The following is a 21742-nucleotide window of genomic DNA, read 5'->3' as shown; positions in this document are numbered from 1 at the left end:
TTCGTGGGTAAGAACCTCACTTCTTGCATCTGAAGAAGTGAGGTTCTTACCCACGAAAGCTTATGCTCCCTATACTTCTGTTAGTCTCAAAGGTGCCACAGGACCCTCTGTTGCTTTTTAAGAAAAACAATACCTTGGTGGTACGCTAGGAACCAAAAATAGTCCCTTTGAAAACAGACCTCAGTACAGAGACATTTTAGCTCTGTTTTGTAATCACTTTCTGTTGCATTAGCTATTTCAACTTTCAAAGAATATAACTGTTTAGTATAATCACATTTTTAAAACTAGAATAGTTCTGTGCCTCAATAACAACAACAAAAAGGGAGGAGGGGGAGGAATCCTAGAACTCCAGGGCTAGATTGCCTTATTTAGAGACAATATCTGAGTTTTTCTACTTTTTGCTTTTAGTGTTGCTCAAGTACTTTCTTGGGTTGGGCACTCAGAACTGTGCAAGAAGTTCTTGCTTCTGCTTGTTTCACTCAGCCTTTTTGCTAAGTTACTTGCATTGTTCTGTTCTGGCTAAGCTGGGCACAAACTTTGAGTTGTTTTAACAGAAACTTACTCAACTCTTTTGTATTCTAGGTAAGGCAGGTCAGATGGCTATAGGGTCTGTAGCACCAGTTGGCCATTTTTGCCCTGTCCGTATGTGTTCTTACCCTTCTGTTGTTGTTTAGGAATAACAAAGAGAATGAGCCTGACCAAAATGTATCTTTGCAGAAACAGAAGTCAGATGAGGCCACAGCACTGCTGCTGTGTGTTTGGGTGAAGTGCTGCTTTCTCAGGAGTCTCCAGCTTAATACGCATAAATTACATCAGTCGCTGGTGTCCACACTAGAGCATCCTAGATATAGTTCAGCAGGAGAACTGTGTTTTCTTGCCATTTAAACCTTTCCAGAGGTATGTAGAGCAAGAACCAGCAGTGTAAATGTAGAGACATGTCAGTCCTGGTTGGAAATGACCCTGGACAACAGCAACTGCAGTAATAGCCTTTGCAGGATGCTGCTGAGATAACCTGTCGTGGTAGCCATCGCCTCTAGCTGTGAGGCTAGGACAGCTCAGAGATCTATTATCAGGTTTTTTAGTCAGCAGATCACACTGGGTTTGGACAGTGTGATGCAATGTTGCTTGCAAACCTTTATCGCTACCCCTCATTTACATAAACACAAGCACTTTTCAACTTGCACCATAACTTCAGGCTTGTGTAAGAAAACAGGAGAGAGCAAAGGGGTTGATGCTCAGCAAGCCACTCTGAATAATTTACTTGACTTCCTTGAAATTTTAGAGGAAGTTGGTTTATTAAAGCCCATAATGTACCTGTAAATAATGGGATGAGCTAGCTCATGGTTGGGACATGTGTTTGTATATCTAGGGATAGTATCCCATATATCTCTTTTTATATATGTGACATGTGCAGCTTGTAATCTGTGAAAGGGGCCACTTTCAAACTAATTCATATTAAGAATCAATATGTGATCGCCTACGACTTCATAAGCCTGATATGCAAAACATTATTTATATAGTAGTAGATATACTGTAGCTTACACATTTTTGGTCCTTTCCTATGTTTTCCCATGCAAAGTAGTCTTTAGTGTCATTCTTTACTTAGCCCTCCTTTGGATCTGATTCAAGAACATATTTCAGCAGGGGTTGATTTAGCATATAGATTGTTACTGTACAAATCCAAACATCTAAACCCAAATGAAAATACAAATAGAGGCCTGTATGAGGAGTACTCAGTCCCTGTTCATAGAGTCACAAATCTGAATATATTGCAGGCTGAATATAGTGCAGTGCTTTTTTAAAAAAAAATGATTTAATGTACAAAGCTGACAAGATTGAGCCCTGTGTTAATGTAATCAATTCACATTATTACAGAACAATCCTGAAATATGAAATATTCCTGAAATTCAGGTGTAGTCCCTTTTAGGCAGTTTTTACTCTGTAGGACAGCTTAAAAAAACAAAAAGTTCTAGGTATACCCAAGCTGTCTTGACTTAGAATTTGGAATAGCTATAAGTAGAGATGGATATGTACAGGAGCATCCCTAATGAGGAACTGACCAGAGATTTAACAAATCACTAGAAGCATGTGTGTGAAAAATTATGTACACTTTCCAACTATTTGTGGATAATTTGAAATACCCAAGATGCTTTTATTTTCAATTGGACACTTACTGGCTACATTGATAGCAATACATCCGACGGAAAATATTTTATCCCCTTTATATCTGACATAAATTGGAAAGTGGAAACTGAACCGGAAAATATTTGTGATATCTGTAAAGGAGCAGCTATGCGGTTCACTGAGCAGCTGAATTATTTGGGGTATATTTTAGAACACCTCAAGGACCTTGCCCTCTTGTCTTGGATACTCTGTCTCCTCATTATCAGACAAGATTTTGGATCGGACGTGCGTTGTTTGTTGCTGTGCATCAAAAAGTGCCTGTTTGGCAGGGCTCTGTGTGATACTAGCAAGAGGAAGTCTGAAAAACACTAAAGGAATGCAAGAATGGGAAGTCAGACACAGAGAAGAGGCAGCAATTGTTGCTCTAGATAAGCGGTTCAAGCCACTAACAGTGCAAGCCTACCAATGCTGAAAGTTGGATTGGAGTAATGGAAAGAGAGCTGGAGGGAATGGGCAAAATGCAAAATATTAGGAAGTGTCAAGGTTCATGAGTGGCCTTTTACAACAAAAACACCATTCAAGGTGGCAATTGGATCAAGAATCAGAATTTGTTAATCTGGAGACCTTATTATTCACTTCAGAAGCAGCCACAAATTATGAATCCTGCCTAACCCATGATAGGGCAGGGCGAAGGAGAGCATTTAAACTAAAGTCTTGGACCATCCAATTCATCACTGCCTTTATCTACTATAGATCTAGCTCCTCCCAGCTGTCAGACCACCTGCAAGCTCTGTCTTGATATAGCCCCATACTCCAGTCTCTGAATTCTCCCATAAACGCCCATAAGTACAAATGTCAAAAGACATGAAGACAGTGAGAAATCTTACCTTCAGGCAAGCTGGAGAAATTCTTTTTCAGTGACTTCTATTATGAGTGTATGAAAACACAGGTTTATAACAGAAGCTGAGTTGCAAACTTCACCATAGTTTTTGTTGATGAGAAAGCTATAATACTATATTAGGTTTTCATATTTTGGGCTTTTTACAGTCAAATGTTCTAAAATTAAGAGAAAACACTGTTTTGAGGTGCTAGTAGTTTGAACACAAAGTTGACATAGTTAAATATTGTAGCTTATGCAGACCAATATGTTGTATATGCCCTCTCAGGATTGATAAGAAAGCTGATATATTTTTCCAGGGGAAAACAAATGGAAAAAGAGAGCCACAGAAGTTCAGCTCATCACCACCTTAATGTTCTTCAGCATGATGCCTACGCATATTGAAAATGACAATCAGAACAGAAAGTAAATATGGATACACAGTACTGAGATATGCTTTAGGTACCTGTCTTCCCACACTGCTGTTTATTTTTAACCATGTCAAGAAGAATTAGCTCATTTCAATTTAACACAATGAAGTCAAGATTTGTGTCTGGAAAGATAGTGGTTGGGGTTATTCAATCTTTTTGGAAAATTAAGGCCTGGCCCGAACACATACTTCTGTTTTGTTTCCTCTGAGACAGCCAAGATTATAATCATTCCATGAGTTTCAAATCACAAGAGAATCTGAGACTGACTCATTGTTTCCCATTTCAGTAGCTCAGGACAGGATGCAAAGCTCATTAACACATTTTGGGAGTCTTTACAAGACATAAAAGCACATGCACAAGTCTGTAAGCTTCCATATTTAATTTTCCTCCTGAATTGTTGTTTATAACTTCTCTTGCAGCTCTCTAGATTCCCCACCCATAAGCATGCAATTTGGTTTGACGCAGCCAGTCACATTCTCTCCATCACCCTCCCTCCACTGCTGCTGTCAGCATGTCTGAGTCTGCGTCTGATCAGTGATGTGGCAATATTAGCACATCAGTATTAATAGTTCTTCGAAAGTGCAGCTTCTCATGTTACCCAAAACCATCTCCTCCTCCTTTCCTTGTGGTGTTTAGATGGATATTTGTTGTTAACTAACACATTGCCTCTCCAAGTCAGGAATGTGACTTCTGATCAGAAAGGCAAGAGTCAGCCAAGCAGTGGATGGTTTAGTTGCTAAGTAACAACAAAAAAAGCCAAGTTCTGCTCTCAGTCACACCATATAAGTCTGGAGCAGTTACCAAAGCCAGTGAACCAGAGCCTCAATTGGAATAGCTCCATTAAAATAATAGAGCTATGCTGATTTACTCCAGCTGAGGGTCTGGCCCAGGGGAGATAAACTACATTTACACCCATGTATCTTTGAGGAAATTTTGATCCTATTTTCTCGTAAATAAAGACGCATACATACAAGTCGGTATCAGCTGAAAGTTTAATTGCTACCTCAGAAGTTTGATCAAATGATATGGGGTAGACCTAGTATTTTACAAACTCTCTATTGGCTTAGGACACAAGCTGGGCAAGGTCATATCTTTTATTGGACCAACTTCCTTTAGTGAGAGAGACAAGTTTTCGAGCCACATGGAACTCTTCTTCAGGTCTGGGACACGAATTCCCAGAGTCACAGCAAAATGCAAGGTGGAACAGCTTGTTTAGCATTGTCCCATATTGTAAGGGACCATTGAAGGTAGAGTGACCTGTTAACACCTCTGCAGTCATCAGACAAAAAGAGGGGATTAGTGGGTTACAGATTGTTGTAATTAGCCATAAATCCAGTGTCTCTGTTCAGTCCATGATATTAAGGCTATGTCTATACTGTGCAGTTTACAGTGGCACAGCTGTGCCACTACAGCAGTGCTGCAGTAAGATATGCAGTGTAGCTGCTCTTTGTTGGCAGGAGAGAGCTCTCCTGCAGACAAAATAAAACCACTCCCAATAAGGGGCAGTAGCTTTGTTGGTGGGAGAGCATCTCCTGCCAACAAAGCGCTGTCCACACCAGCACTTTTCATCAGTAAAACTTTTGTTGGTCAGGGTGCGTTTTTTCACACCCCCGAGTGACAAAAATTTTACTGATGAAAGAGCAGAGTAGACATAGCTTTAGTGTCTAGCAGAATCATGAATTTAAACTCCCAGGTTCATCTTTTGATAGGTCAGATATAGAGTTAGCACTTTGTGAAAAGTGTTCACCCACAGGTGATATGTTTTTCTCTATCATTTTTCTGTGTGAGTTTGAGAGCGTAGTGACTGGTTTCGTCCACCTAGTTGTTGTTGGGCATGTAGTGCACTGGATGAGGTATACCACTGTGACGGGGTCCTCAGGGTACAACCTGGACTGTGTGACTGCAGAGCCCCCTGTCCCACCAACCTGGGGTATCCCTCTCTCACTGTGATGCTGTTCTCAAGTTACAATCTTCTGATAGGCACTGCATTTACATAAACACCCAACTGTGCTACACGAATGATCTCCCTGCCACTAACGAACCATCAAGAGGGAGACTCCAACCAATTTCCCCCAGCTCCCCATTCTTGCACTCCAGAACTCTGCCATCTTGCAGTGGAGAGAAGCCAGGCCAGTGTAAGTTCATTATCCAGTTTGCTCCTCCCTTGTTGTGGAGAGGACACACACTAGCCTTTGTAAATTGAGCTGAGATTTCCCCAAACACACTCTTTTAGGTAAAATATAAAACAGGTTTACTAACTACAGAAACATAAATGGTAAGTGATTAGAAGTAGCAGACATAGAGATCAGAGTTGGTTACTTAAGAAACAAAAAAATAAATTTGCAGACTCAGTTCTACAAACTAAACAGGACTGGAATCAAGCAGTGTCTCACCCTGACAGATGGTATAAGCAGGTTCCAGATCTTCAATACACAGGCTGGGCCTCTTTCCCAGCCTGGGACCACACTCCTCCAGTTCAAAGTTTTTGTCTTCCAGACATTCCTACAGGTGTTGGGTTGGGGGAGGGATAGGCCAAGTAATGATGTCACTTCCCCTCTTTTATATGTTCTTCTAGCTTGCTGGGAAGATCTTTTGCTGTGACACGGGGATCAGGCAGTCTCCATTGTATATGTGCTCCCTCTGAGAAGTCTCTAGGATGGCCCTTGGGAGAGTGGATTCCATTGTTGTTCCTGACAGGCTGGTTGTGGGTGTTTCCAACCTCACAACATATTTCAGTGACACATACAGCAATACATCATAAATTTCCATATAATGATAGCACACACAATCAAACAGGATATTGATGTTCAACAAATCAAGACTTTTCAAATGATACCCCATAGAGCATGCATTGTACCAAACATATCATAATCATATCATAGTGGTGAATATGGGAGTTCCAGGGTGCTATTTTAAGGTACGGAGTGTCACAGCCACATGTTGGGATAGGCATGTGTAGGATCCATTGATATTGAAAGGTGTGTTGTGGCGGGGAGGGGGTGATCATGGTAGCAGTGGAGATATGTCTGCAGGCTTTGCATCTGTTGTTCTGGTGGGGTCTGGTGCTGCTTTGAGTTGGTGTGTCATGGTCTGTGAGGAGCTTGCTTCTGATAATGAACATGAAGAGGTTGGGGAGGGGGTTTGAAGGCCAGAAGTCAGGATTCAGGAAATATTTCTTTCAGGTTGGGATCCCATTGAGTATGGGTTTTAGTTGTTTGATACCCTACATGGGTTCCAGTGACAACTAGGGGTGTGCAGTCATAGAAGGTTTTATTTCTGTATTGAAGCATGTTCTCTTGGGATATTTGGGTATCCCATTTCATGGTATGATCTACTTCTCCAGTGGAGTGTCCTTGTTTGGTGAAGGCAGTTTTAAGTGTGTTAAGGTGTATATCCCGGATTTTCTCCTTGGAGCATATTATGTGGTAAGTGCTTATGTAAGCAGGGGAATGATCCCGCTATTGTGGAGAACTTTCCTGGCTTCTATACTACCCCAGTGAAATAGGCTAGCGAAAGGATCTGAGTCCTCGTTCCCACTTCCTTTACCCAGTGATACCAGTCAGCTCTGTGTTCTTGGGGAACCAGGGTGCAGTATCCAGCCTGACTCATGAAAGACATGTCGTTCCCCCACCCCCCAGTCTCTGCTTAAATCAAAACCCATCAGAGGGAAAAACTTGCAGAGAGCAGTGAAGGGCATTGGGAGACACACCTAGACCTCTCCTGACAAGGGTGACAAGATTAAGACATCTCCATTAGCATACAGAATGAAGAACAGAGACAACTCCCCTAGCCCCATCTGCATGAAAGATGAGACAGGGAGACATCTCAATTTGCATACAGAATGGAGAACAGAGAACCGCACTGAACTCTGGGACCAGAATCTACATCATGGGAATCTCTGCTCCAGATGCTAATGAACCTATGCCTGCACACACCCAGCTCAGCAGTTATCAGACCAATTCTAGTAATGAATCCTTGATCGATATCCAAAATACTGAAGCAGCCTAGTTGTACTGTGAGCTCCCCAGAAGAAAATACCACCCATAGCCAAGAGTGATCAGCTCCTATTGTTTAGCCTAAAAAAAATGCTTGAGTCATCAGTTTACCCATAAACAAATCTAGTGTTCTCCCTTGAACCATTGTATTTTCTCTACAAAAATCCCTACTCACCCTCCAGTCAGGGTTCTGATGCTTAGATCCAAACTATGCATCAGTTCCACTGGGATTCCATCTTCTCCTGACTGATCGTGCTGGGGGCTCTGCCTGTCTCCATCACTCAGGACCCTGAGCTACCACAATCACCTGGGAACCCCGACCAGTTCAAGCCTCATGGAGTGGGTGAAATCCCCCCCTCTTTCTCTCTCTCTATTGTCCTTTATACCTTGGAATTAACCTTTAATAATATATATTATGTTGGTTTAGCCCTCCTTATGTAGTTATCACTATTATTCAATAAATAATTTTTATGGTTAAGTTGGTTGTTTCTCTCTCTCTTGCTGAACTTTACTCTTTTGTGTTTTTATCTTCCCCCATTCACTCTACAGCAATACTTCTTTTACCTAAGCTAAAGATCCCTGCAGCGCACAAAATACTGTGAGGTTTGCTCATCAAGTAGGTTACTGCCAGTACAATTGTGATGTGAGAGTGGGGATAGGGACGTGCTGAATCTGGGACGCATAAGGGTAACAGCTTGAAAGTGCTGCTTGACCCAGTCCATGGAGCCCAGGGGCATATAGGGAGAGGTAGCTTGAAAGTGCTGCTTCATCCAGCCCACTGAGTCCAGAGACATATAAGGGGTCAGCTTGACAGTGCTGATTGACCTGGTCCACTCAGGGAGAGAGAGAGAGAGAGAGAGAGAGAGAGTGTGTGTGTGTGTTCATGTTCATCTGGTTCTGGGGCTGGAGAAACCCAGCCCTCGGGAACCTAGGTTCCGCGGGATAGCTCCATTGGGAAGGGACTTGCACAAGGGAGAAGTAGAGCTCCATATGAAAACACAAGTGACGCAAGCAGTACATTGATAGAATTACAGAATCCCCTCTCCCAGAAGAGTAACCCGAATAAATAAGCATGCCCCAAAGTAACGGGCAAATCTGGTAACACCAGAGGCCTCCCTGCCTGTGAGGACTCCCCTTCCACTCTCCCTCTCTGGCAGAGTCCTCATAACCCTGACAAGGCTGGGCCCAGGATTCCTGGGGGGGCTGGACCCCCAACCCTGTTGTGGTCACCTAGGACAGGGGCTAGGGTGTCCCCACTCTGGGGTACTCTCTCTGCACTGGGCACTTCCCTGACCCACTGATCATTACATACAATTTAAAGCAAATGCAAGTTATTTAATTAACATTTTTAAAAAGAATAAGGAAAAATGGGAAAGGTTAAAGGAAAACACATCACCCCACTCTGTGGCAGGGAACATTACAAACAGTGTCTCTGGAACATCAGGGCAGTTCACAGTCTATTCCTTGTAGGTCCCAGGCTACCTTCCCAGGCCCTGGCTGTGCTGCAGGGATGCTGCGGGTTGGACACTTGCTCTGGTGGTGGCCACACACCTCCGGGCTTTGGGTGGTAGGACCCTTCTTCCCAGCATCAGCCCCCTGTCAGGTTAAGATCCCCCTCCCAGTCTGACCTGCAAGGACCCTTGGCTGGGCGTGTTTCTGCGCTGGGCCCTTTGCCCAGGGTCCCCCCTTGGTTGGCCCTAGTTGCTCACTACACCTGGCTCCAGACTGCTCCAGCTCCACTGTTCTAGCTCCGGCTCCACTTTGCCTCAGCACTGATGCTGCTGCTCTGCCTCCAGCCCCCGGGCTGCTTCCCTGGCCCCTCTGGCTCTGTGGCTGCAGCTCTGCTCCCAGCAGCGGATCTGCTCTCCCTGGGCTGTGTCTCTGGCTCTGCTGACTGGCACGGTTCTGCTCCCCAGCTCAGCTCAGGCCCCTGCTTTCTCCTTAGCTCGGCCCTACTCTGTCTGACCCAGGCAATTTCAGCTCACATGGAGAACAGGGCCCTTCTGATTCCCTGATTAGCCTGCCCGCCCTGTCAATCAGGCTGACCTGGAGCATTGGCCTCTCCCCATTGTTCCTGGGGACTGTCAGTCTCAGGGTCAGGGCCAGCTCCCAGCACCAGCATTCCAAGCAGGTGCTTGGGGCGGCAATCTGCAAGGGTGGGCAGTCCGTGTGTTTTTGCCGCTTAAAGCAGCGCGCTGAATTGCCGCCACGGATGGCGGGGGCAGTCCGTGTGCCGTTAGGGCGGCATGTGCGTTTCCGCGGCGCTGGCAATTCGGTGGCAGCTTCTATGTTCAGCTGCCTGCAGCAGCAATTCGGCAGCTTCTGTCTTCCGGCTGAAAACAGAAGCTGCCACCGAATTGCCGCCGCCTTGGAAACACGCTTGCCGCCCTAATGGCACACAGACAGCCCCCGCTGTCCGGGGCAGCAATTCGGCGCGCTGCTTGGAGCGGCAAAAACAGTAGAGCCGGCCCTGCTCAGGGTCCTGATTTCTCATCGACCCTTCCCCTTTTAGTACTGGGAGCTAGCAACCAAAATACCGCCATAGAGTACTTGGTCCTGCTAGTGAAGGCAGGGGGCTGGACTTGATAACCTCTCAAGGTCTCTTCCAGTTCTAGGAGATAGGATATCTCCATTAATTTAGGGGGGAGGAATAGCTCAGTGGTTTGAGCATTGGCCTACTAAACCCAGGGTTGTGAGTTTAATTCTTGAGGGGGCCACTTAGGGATCTGGGGCAAAAATCTGTCTGGGAATTGGTCCTGCTTTGAGCAGAGGGTTGGACTAGATGATCTCCTGTGGTCCCTTCCAAGCTTGATATTCATGGGGGGAGAAAGAATGTTAGTAAGGAGTCCCCTTACACTTAGGAGTGAGGACTGGGCAGGGCACAAAAACAAGATGATCTGTACTGACTCCCAGGACTCCTAAAATAATCTGAAGTTGCAATATGAGCTCTGGAGTATAGTTTTGGTTTTATAAGAGGTCAGTGAAAAAAGATATGAGCACCAAACATGTATGTGTAGAGCCTCTTTCTCCCCACCCCCTTTTCTTGTTTTACCAGCAACAGGAAAAAATTACCCACATATTACTGTATGCTCTGCTGATTGCTGGATCAGGCACTAAATGAGATCAGTTTTTCATCATGGTTTTCTCTCAGGACTCTGCCAGTCCTATTTTGCTTTTCAGGTTAACATTAGGTGCACCCCAATTCCCAAACCCGCCTTTGAAGAGCATTCCCTTGTACTATCCAGTTCCTGTCAGGGGCCACTAACAGGAATAACCTAGTAACAAGACAGTATACACACAGCTGGAAGGTTACAACTCCGGTTTCACACATTTGCTTAATAGCAAAGCACTGAGATGTATTTATCATAAAATGAGAATAAGTTTATTAACAAAGATAGAGATTTAAGCAGTGCTTAATTTGTAACGAAAGAAGTGCTGGGGCTCAAGCAATTTTTTTACTTTCATAACTGATGCGACAAACCCAGAGGTGCCAGGGTTATTAACTGTCAAACCTAGAAGTGCCGGGGCTCAGCCTGGGCAAGCCCTGACACAAATTAAGCACTGGATTTAAGTAAGGATAATGGAAACAGAATTGGGTACAAATAAAACAAAAGTATAATACACTTTCTAGAAACTAAATCTTAACAGACCACAATTCTGGTCTAAAGCTGTTTTGTACCCTCACTCTGTCTGCAGAACTTACTGGTTTTCAGTCAAACCTACAACCAAATGATCAAAATCCCTCCTCCTCCTTCAAGAGTGTTCTTCCGTGAATTGAATAAGAGGGTGTTGTCCTTACACCTTCAGTTATAGTTCAGTAAACCTTTGAAATGCATTCCAGTTGGTTTTTCTCCAGTGTGCCGGCACCACGTTGCCCTCTCATCCCCCTGTTAACTTGTTTTTCCTGTTTACTTCCCTGTAAATGTAGCTCCCAGTTTGTTTGGAACACAATGCTTAATTTACATATGGGAGTCTTAATTACCTTCCCTTTAGTCTGGAAGAAATATGTTTCTCCCTTGGATATGTATTTGAAAGTATAATATCAGTAGAAAATATGTAATTCCTCATATAGTGTCAATGCACACATTTCACTATGATATTAATGACCAATGTGTGTCACCACCTTTCATGTGATACCTTACAAGACACTTGATGGATAAATACTATAAATGGTGTTAGATGTAGTGAGTTTGTCAGTCCTGTTAGGAGTTGCTGACACAGAGTTTACTGAACCCTTTGCCAGCTGGCACCAATGGCTGTATCACAGAACTCCACCAGGGTCTCTTTTGAGAAGGAGGAGGGGAGGTCAAAGTAGAGGAGGACTCTAGCTCATTAGAAAGCTTGGTGGAGAGTTACACTTTTAAGGATATAGCCTCATCACAAGGTGCAGTGAATTAAGATTAGAAATCACTGTACAGCAGAACAAGAATATACCTCATGGTATTATGAGTCAGACTCTGGATGCAATGATTAGAGCTGGTTTTGAAATTTTCAACATTTTTAGAGAAAATCTGAAGGTTTTTTTAGCCCATTTGTGACCAGCCCTATCAGTAGTGACTGACAAAGAATCATTTGAATGCTGCTGCACTGAGTACAGAATGGGAGTTAGCCAATCTAAGTTTCTCATAGGCAGTCCAAATGCCTCTCCTTCTGGCTATGGAATGTGGCTGTTAAAATGACTTGCCATTTCATATCAAATGCAGAGTATGACTTACTCAGACTGCATTTCATAATTAGACCTTCCCATCCTGGGACATAACCTCAGGGTAAGGAAAGGGTATTCTGGGTTCATGGTGCATTCCCTTCTCTTTGGAAAGTGCAAAAGACCAGCAGCAATTACCTGTATGCCAGGCCACCTGGTGCTCACTGTTGATTCTGAGTCATCTCTGGCCATGCAGTTGGGATTCCAAGGTTTCCTGTCTTAAATGTTGACATTTATTCAGTTGCAGACTATATTAAATTGCAGTTTGCTCTGTATTTCCATAACTTGCTATAAAATGGCCCTTGTTTGGACTGTCACTATTAATAAATAATTAATAAATATCCATTTTAAAAATATCCCAAAATATGTTACAAAATATTGGTCTGCTGTACACCATATTCTAAAGAAAGATCTACCTCGTTTAGAACCTTTCCTGACCTCTGGGCTGAAAAAAACCCAAAATAAAGTATTAACAAAAACACAGTTGACTGCCAAAGGAAATGAGTTCCTGTAAGGACTGAAACAATAAGTCTCCTCTGTACTGAACTCTCAGAGGGAATATGCTGCATTTCCTCCTGTTCTTTATCAGAGTCCCCAAAATAAGTTGGAATGGGCAGTGACTTTGCACAGTCTCTGCACACCTTTTCCACTTACCAATTAGGGCCTGCCTCACAGAGAGAGAACACACCCTGCCTGGCTCTGCAAGGGAATTCCAGTGCGACAGATTACAAGCATGAAGCTGCTTGGAGCTGCCCTTCTCTCCCTGGCTGTGTTCAGCATCTGCACCGCAAATGGTAAGAGTGCACTGTTCTCTGTCACTCCTTTGACTTTCTTGGTAAGCAGCTAAGTGCCCTCGGGCACAGTTATTGCTTTATGGGTTTCTGCTAGTGAAGGCTTCACCCCACTGTACTATAGCAGCTCAGTGGTTCATTCCCACATGTATGGGCTGAGTAACTGCATTTGGAGGAAGAGGCACTGCCAGGAGGGCACTGTTTTTTAATTGAATTAAATGTCTATAGTGAAAATAGTATAGTGACCAATTGGTTTCTGTGACATATCTCTGTCCAGCTGTCATGAGCCTCCCAAACCTGAGGGATTAAAAGCACCCAGCAAGTGGGAAAAGCCATTTACTCAAAAATGTTTTTCCCCTTCTCCTTTGAAAAATATCTTTTGGGGGACTTTTAAAAGGAATTGAAATGTTTGTCAGATTTGAAAATACCACTTAACACATTAGGGAACTTACAGTGGACTCAGCGTGTCCTAGTGTAACCCTGCTGACTTAATTGGAATTACACCAGCAATGAATTTGGGCAAGTCTACTTATCAGAAGCCAGCGTATGTTGACCCCAAATACATGTAGTCTTGTAGCATTCCTCCAGTGTAATCCCACAATGCCCAGGGCAGTAATGTCTGAGTTCTGCAATGTGAAAAAGTGACTCCCGCCTCTAAATACTTGATGATATTACTAGGTGACATAATGGCCATTGACCTGCTTTTTCTAATGTTTTTCTGCGTAAAAGTTTGTGTACTTTCAAAGCAGAATAAATTACTTTTCACGAGGAGGGAAGCAACTATAACTTAAACTATCATCTCATCATCTTTATCAAGGATTAATTTGAAAACACAGCTGATTTTCTTCTCTCTCATTTCGTTGGCCCATTATGCAGAAGATCTGTAGTCATAGCTTTTACAGATATCATTAGAGCAGATGGCTTTCAATGACTGGCTACTAACCTGGGAACAGAAACTCTGTTATTAAAGGATTAAGTAATTGCAGGCACTGTGTCCTCAATCTTTTACTTGGGTTATGTGTTAGAAATTGACGCACAAATAAACAAGTGTGTCTTGTGTGGTGTCACTTGTGTTTTTATTCTGGCTCATTGTTGTTAAAAACGTGATGGACATTGACATGTAATGTTGTTGCTACAGGAAAATTTGCTTTTCAAACCCTGCCAGATTAGTATGAACTCTGAAAGTACGTGTTTGGGCTGCTATTTATGCTCTGTCTGCTGTGGTTAGAATGAGCAGCCTTCTTGCCATTGTTAAACCTTGAATTCATTGCAGGTCGTTTGAAAAGCAAGGTGGAATTAGTTCGGTAGGCGCAGGCTCAACATAAAAGCCTATTAGAAAGCAACATGCACAGGTTAAAGGAGATGCAAAGGAGAGCTATGGTTTCTGTAGAATGCATTTCCTAACACCTCTCCTGCGGCTGAATGGGAATAATTGGGTAGTGCAGTAACAGTTCAGCTCCTCATGCTGAATTAGCAAATATCATCAAGTAATGGACATTTGCTTTTAACTATTGTATTCTGTTAAAAAAATCTTAAACTCAAGGCAGACATGCTGAAACTCCATTGATAAAATAATAAGAAAAAATGAAGACCATGTGTGGAAAAATACAAGTCATATGTCTCCATCTCTATCATACAAAAGAAACATGAGTGGAGCTGGAAAACTTCATAAATTGATAATTTGTGGAGGACAGAAAGGAATCCACTCCTGTTTGACACAATCTTATTTAAAGGGACACTATCAACTTGAAATCTGATCAGTTTCAAAAAATGAGATGAGCAAATTCAGGTACTACACTTGCTACTGAATCCCCCTGCTAGTTTCTGTTATTTTATAATTCCACTTTCCAATTTTTAAAAAATATTTTTCTCCCCTATTGCCGTGTGAAAGACCCACCCAGAGACTATATGGGGAGAGTGAAACTGTTATACACACAAAGTTCTGTCAAATGCTCGAAGTGTACAAATTGAGAAAATTGAGGATTATTTTTCCTTTAATTTCATTTGATTACAATAATCCTAGGTGTTCTTTGTAACAACAGCAGGTAAAAAATGTCAGGCAGTAACTTTGATTTAAGTTGACAGTGTCCTTTTAAGTAAAATGCAGTTATGGCAACCTCAATTTTTTTTTTTTTTTTTAAGTCAGGTGACATATGTTCACTATTTTCCCATCTTAGGAACCTAGTAAGTGGCCCTCTCAAAGCTAACTGGCTGCTCCTCTAGTCTCTGAGAGTATGCTTTCGTTGCAGCTAGCAGTGACTTGGGTGGGAAGACTCATGGTGGTGGAGCTCGTGCTAGAGTGGGAAGTTGCAGCTCTGGCAGAAATTCTGGCTAGCCACTCAAGCTCAGATCCAGAGCCTTGAGTTGCAACCCCCATGCTGCTGTTTTTAGCAAGCTAGCTCCACATCCGCTATCTTGAGTGTCTGCCAGGGGTAGGAGTGTTGCGTTCAGCTGCACTTTAGACATACCCTGAAGACTTTCAATGGTCTCCCCTTCTCATATCTTCAGATAATGTATGGCCTTTCACAATTGTCTGGGAGCATTATAGGGTGAGTGGGGAGGGCAAAAATCACCCTCTGAAGCATCAGGTATTGACTACCAATGGAGGCAGAAATGACAGAGCCGCTTTTTGCGTCTCCCTATCCTAATGTGTGTTGGGTGCCTTCAAATGCATCTCAAAACTGTATAGTCCCTTGTGCATCCCTTTTTGTGCAATAGAGTGTAAATATTCCCACATTCTGGCAAAAGACTTCGTCCCACTTTGTAGGAGGCACTGTCACAGTCTCTACGCAAAAGAATAAATGGACACAAATCTGACATCAGGAACCATAACATTCAAAAACCAGTAGGAGATCACTTCAGCCTCTCTGGTCACTCAGTAACAGACTTAAAGGTGGCAATTTTGCAACAGAAAAGCTTCAAAAACAGACTCCAACGAGAAACTGCTGAACTTGAATTAATATGCAAACCAGATACCATCAATTTAGGCTTAAATAGAGACGGGGAATAGCTGAGCCATTACATACATTGAATCTATATCCCCATGTTAAGTATCCTCTTACCTCTTGTCAAACTGTCTGATATGGGCTATCTTGATTATCACTACAAAAGTTTTTTTTCTCCTGCTGATAATATCTCATCTTAATTAATTAGCCTCTTAGGATTGGTAGGGCAACTCCCATCTTTTCATGTTCTCTGTTCCATTCTATGCATCCGATGAAGTGGGCTGTAGCCCACGAAAGCTGATGCTCAAATAAATTTGTTAGTCTCTAAAGTGCCACAAGTACTCCTGTTCTTTTTGTGGATACAGACTAACACGGCTGCTACTCTGAAACCTGTCATATTTTAGAATTATATTTAGTTGAAATTATAGATTCAGCCAAACCATAGCCTAAGAGGTGAACACTCCCATCCCAACACTATGGAGAAGTTTGGAACTGCATCCAAATTGTGCATCTTGGGCCTGACTCTCGTTGTAATGTTTGTGATTTGTGGATTTGTCTGGAACCTCTCCACACACATACAAATACAACTATTATGATCTGCAGTGTTTTTGAATGTTCTCCCCAAAAGGACATGCAGTTGTCGTATTCCTTAGCCTGCAGGGGTTAACTGCAGCTTGATGAGTACTGAACTCAGCCTCCTGCAAGAAACAAATACAGAGAGAGAGAGAGAGAGAGAGGGAGGTTGGCAGCCCCACAGAACTGGAGAATTTTAGGATTTAAATTCAGTCTGTGAGCTAGCAATATTTTCCTAATATTTTTCCAATAGTTTTGGATATGAAATTCTTTGGACTCTCATGCATTTTGACAGGCAGTCACCCTCCACAAGTGTATTATTGGAGGCTGGATGAATCTAGAGATGTTCAGGATCCAAAATAATAGCCCCAGAAACTTCCTGACAACTCAACTCTAGTCTAAAGACGTCTCTTCAGCCCTCTGGATCCCAAACTTCACAGTGGACTTGGGAATTCCTTGACTCTAGAATTAAAGGGTTCTGGCCTAACCACATTTCCCACTATCCCAGTCTCCACCAAAATAAACATATACCGTAGCACAGAAATCCTGGGCTGATTCATCATGCTTCCAACTACCTATTACCTGGGGAAAAGATCTGACAGGTAGGTGGGGCAGCTGGGAGAGAAATTGGGCCAAAGAGATAATTGGGATCATAGAATATCAGGATTGGAAGGGACCTCAGGAGGTCATCTAATCCAATCCCCTGCTCAAAGCAGGACCAACCCCAATTAAATCATCCCAGACAGGGCTCTTTGTCAAGCCAGGCCTTAAAAACCTCTAAGGATGGAGATTCCACCACCTCCCTACGTAACCTATTCCAGTGCTTCACCAGCTTTCTAGTGAAATAGTTTTTCCTAATATCCAACCTAGACCTTCTCCACTGCAACTTGAGACCATTGCTCCTTGTTCTATCATCTGCCACCACTGAGAACAGCCGAGCTCCATCCTCTTTGGAACCCCCCTTCAGGTAGTTGAAGGCTGCCATCAAAACCCCCCTCACTCTTCTCTTCTGTATACTAAATAACCCCAGTTCTCTCAGCCACATACGTCATGTGCCCCCCTAATCATTTTCGTTGCCCTCCGCTGGACTCTTTCCAATTTGTCCACATCCTTTCTGTAGTGGGGGCCCAAAACTGGACGCAATACCAGTGCTGAATAGAGGGGAATAATCACTTTCCTTGATCTGTTAGCAGTGCTCCTACTAATGCAGCCTAATATGTCGTTAGCCTTCTTGGCAACAAGGGGACACTGTTAACTCATATCCAGCTTCTCATCCACTGAAATCCCCAGGTCCTTTTCTGCAGAATTGCCACTTAGCCAGTCAGTCCCCAGCCTGTAGCAGTACATGGGATTCTTCCATCCTAAGTGCAGGACTCTGCACTTGTCCTTGTTGATCCTAATCAGATTTATTTTAGCCCAATCCTCCAATTTGTCTAGGTCGCTCTAGATCTTATCCCTACCCTGCAGCATATTTACCTCTCTCCCCAGCTTAGTATCATCTGCAAACTTGCTGAGGGTGCAATTCATCCCATCATCCAGATCATTAATGAAGATGTTGAATAAAACCAACCCCAGGACTGACCCCTGAGGCACTCCGCTTGATACCGGCTGCTAACTGGACATTGAGCTGTTGATCACTCCCGTTGAACCTGATGATCTAGCCAGCTTTTTATCCACCTTATAGTCCATTCATCCAATCCATACTTTAACTTGCTGGCAAGAATACTGTGGGAGACCGTATCAGAAGCATTGCTAAAGTCAAGATATACCACATCCACCGCTTTCCCCATATTCACAGAGCCAGTTATCTCATCATAGAAGGCAATCAGGTTGGTCAGACATGACTTTCCCTTGGTGAATCCATGTTGACTGTTCCTGATCACCTTCCTCTCATCCAACTGCTTCAAAATGGATTCCTTGAGGACCTGTTCCATGATTTTTCCAGGGACTGAGGTGAGGCTGACCGGTCTTTAGTTCCCCAGATTCTCTTCCTTCCCTTTTTTAAAGATGGGCACTATATTTGCCTTTTTCCAATCGTCCAGGACCTCCCCTGATCGCCATGAGTTTTCAAAGATAAAGGCCAATGGCTCTGCAATCATATCAGCCAACTCCCTCAGCACCCTCGGCTGTATTAGATCTGGCCCCATGGACTTGTGCATGTCCAGCTTTTCTAAAAGTCCTTAATCTGTTCTTTCACCACTGAGGGCTGCTCACCTCCTCCCCATACTGTGCTGCCCAGTGCAACAGTCTGGGAGCTGACCTTGTCTGTGAAGACCAAAGCAAAAAAAGCATTGAGTACTTTAGATTTTTCCACATCATCTGTCACTATGTTGCCTCTGCCATTCAGTAAGGGTCCCACACTTTCCCTGACCACCTTCTTCTTGCTAACATACCTTTAGAAACCCTTCTTGTTACCCTTCACATCCCTTGCTAGGAGCAACTCCAATTGTGCTTTGGCCTTCCTGATTACACCGCTGCATGCTCTAGCAATATTTTTATACTCCTCCCTGGTCATCTGTCCAAATTTCCACTTCTTGTAAGCTTGTTTTGGGGTTTAAGCTCACTGAAGATTTCTCTGTTAAGCCAAGCTGGTCGCCTGCCATATTTGCTATTCTTTCTGCACATCGGGATGGTTTGTTCCTGCACCCTCAATAAGGCTTCTTTAAAATACAGCCAGCTCTCCTGGACTCCTTTCCCGCTCATGTTAGCCTCCCAGGGAATCCTGCTCATAAGTTCCCTAAGGGAGTCTAAGTCTGCTTTTCTGAAGTCCAGGGTCCGTATTCTGCTGCTCTCCTTTCTGCCTTTTGTCAGGATCCTGAACTCACCATCCCATGGTCACTGCTGCCCAGGTTGCCAACCACTTCTACTTCCCCTACCAATTCTTCCCTGTTTGTGAGCAGCAGGTCAAGAGGAGCATGGGCCCTAGTTGGTTCCTCCAACACTTGCACCAGGAATTTGTCTCCAACACTCTCCAAAAACTTCCTGGATTGTCTGTGCACTGCTGTATTGCTCTCCCAGCAGATGTCAGGGTGATTGAAGTCCCTCATGAGAACCAGGGCTTGTGATCTGGAAACTTCTGTTAATTGTCCGAAGAAAGCCTCGTCTACCTCATCCTCCTGATCTGGTGGTCCATAGCAGATGCCCACCATGACATTACCCTTGTTGCTCTGACCTCTAAACTTAACCCAAAGACTCTCAAGAGGCTTTTCTCCAGTATCATACTGGAGTTCTGAGCAATCATACTGCTCTCTTACATACAGTGCAACTCCTCCACCTTTTCTCCTCTCCCTGTCCTTCCTGAAAAGTTTATACCCATCCATGACAGTGCTCCAGTCATGTGAGTTACCCCACCAAGTCTCTGTTATTCCAATCACATCATAGTTCCTTGACTGTGCCAGGACTTCCAATTCTTCCTGCTTGTTTCCCAGGCTTCTTGTGTTCATGTACATGCACCTAAGATAACTAGCCAATTGCCCCACTTTCTCAGTATGAATCAGGAGGCCTCCCCTGTTTGCACCCTCCTCCTTGTGTTTCCTCCTGGTATCCCACTTCCTCACTTACCTCCTGGCCTAGGTCACCATCCCCCAGCGAACCTAGTTTAAATCCCTCCTCACTAGGTTAGCAAGCCTGCCTGCGAAGATGCTCTTCCCTCTCTTCATTAGGTGGATTCCATCTCTTCCTAGCATTCCTTCTTCCTGGAACAACATCCCATGGTCGACGAATCCAAAGCTCCCTCTCTGACACCACCTGCGTAACCACACATTTACCTGCACAATTTGATGGTCCCTACCTTTGATGATCAAATACAGACACTCCTTCTGAGTCAGCACCAAGGTTTATTTTCCTGAAGAAATAAACCATGACTACAGTGAAGCTTGTGCTCTAATTTTCAGTGGAGTGTAGGCATTAGCATGTGCTTATAGAATAATACCTAGCACTTCTACAATGCATCTCTTCTTCAAAGCAAAGTACATATATTCACTAAGCACCTGATTCTGTGACTTTTCCTGACAGTGAGTAGCACTTTGCCCTCCAAGCACTCCTGTCAAAATCAGGCATTCGAAACAAACAGAAGTACTTGCAGAGAAAGGTACTATTAAATTAGTGTGGGGGGCAGGTGTGTGGGATGGGGGTGGGGCAGAATTTGGCACTACAGGCCTGATCCAAAGGGCACTGAAGTCATTTGAAGTCTTTCCATTGATTTCATTAGCCTTTGTGGCAAACCCTAAATGAGATGGACCTAAACCAAATCCCCCAGATCTGAACACTACTAAGCTTTGTGGGTCACCCCATCTCTATAACCAGACAAACCAAACTGCCAGATTCTAGCTTTGCAGCTTGAGACAAATGATACTAATTAACAGGAGCACTTTCAAGTGATGGTTGTTTGCATTTCTATTTAGATGTGCTTTAAGTTTGTAAGTATCATTAATTGTAGCCAGAAAAGATGGACAAACTGTTCTCCTCTCCTTACCTCACCCATCTCCCCATATACACAAACCCTCATTTGTTTTAGGAACTAGATGCAAAGGGAACCATTTTTTTTGAGCTATTGCAACACTTGAATATGTTTTCTTCCCATTTTGTGTTCCTTTCCCCTCCTATTTTGGTTGAGATCTCAAATGCTGTAACAGGTCATCTGTTTAGTTGTGCAAACTCAAGAAATTGAATAGGCTTTGGGTAGCTGGCTGAATTTTGGATGCTTATCTGAACTGAACTTGAACTTGCACTGTAAACATTTTGGGATTTGTCAGTTGTTAGTAGGTGGGGACATCTGAAATCAATTTTGCAAGATGGACATTTTCAAACATCAAATTGCAGTAAATGGAATTTACTCTAGCTTTAATTGAGCGTTAGTTCCTGGGCAGGTGGTTTTCTCCCTCCTTACACATTCCTTTGACTCATTACTGCTGTCTCATGTTGGGCCAATAATGGCTTGTGGATTTCAAAGGTAAACTTACGATTTTTGTTTTGTTCCATAGGATGTTTTACTCCCAAACACAAAGTCAGGTTCAACTGGTGGATAAGATAAGGAAACACAAGCTGAGAGTAGAAATAGCTCACTTGACTGGTGAGCAGGACATGATGTGCAGCCAGAACAAATGGAAGCTGGATCCTTAGGGCATATTAAATTCAGCCACCTCTGGCTGCAAACATGACACTATATAATATTAAAAATACCAAACCAGAGGCTGTCTTGCTTTCATACTCACTCACTTGAAATGATTTTGGTGTATTTTTTTCTGTCTCCTATATCTGGACCAAATCCAGAGGACTTTATCCAGGCAAAATATCCACTGAAGT

At 43.4% G+C, this 21742-nt stretch overlaps 1 protein-coding gene across 2 annotated transcripts in view; it reads left to right on the top strand.

The window, feature by feature from the left end:
- The first annotated feature begins 12713 nt into the window (after positions 1-12713).
- Positions 12714-21742, top strand: part of EMCN (endomucin) — a 95478-nt gene continuing 86449 nt past the window's right edge. Inside the window, exon 1 of one of the 2 annotated variants that reach the window (XM_034772144.1) lies at positions 12714-12923. In XM_034772144.1, the coding sequence (XP_034628035.1) occupies positions 12863-12923 (61 nt within the window). In that variant the 5' untranslated portion in view covers positions 12714-12862. The remainder of the gene's footprint in view (positions 12924-21742) is intronic. The other variant, XM_034772145.1, reaches the window with a different exon arrangement.

The sequence above is a fragment of the Trachemys scripta genome, chromosome 5 (assembly GCF_013100865.1).
Source record: "Trachemys scripta elegans isolate TJP31775 chromosome 5, CAS_Tse_1.0, whole genome shotgun sequence".
NCBI lineage: Eukaryota > Metazoa > Chordata > Testudines > Emydidae > Trachemys > Trachemys scripta.
The sequence above is the reverse complement of the archived record's forward strand: the minus strand, read 5'-3'. Positions and strand labels throughout refer to the sequence as shown.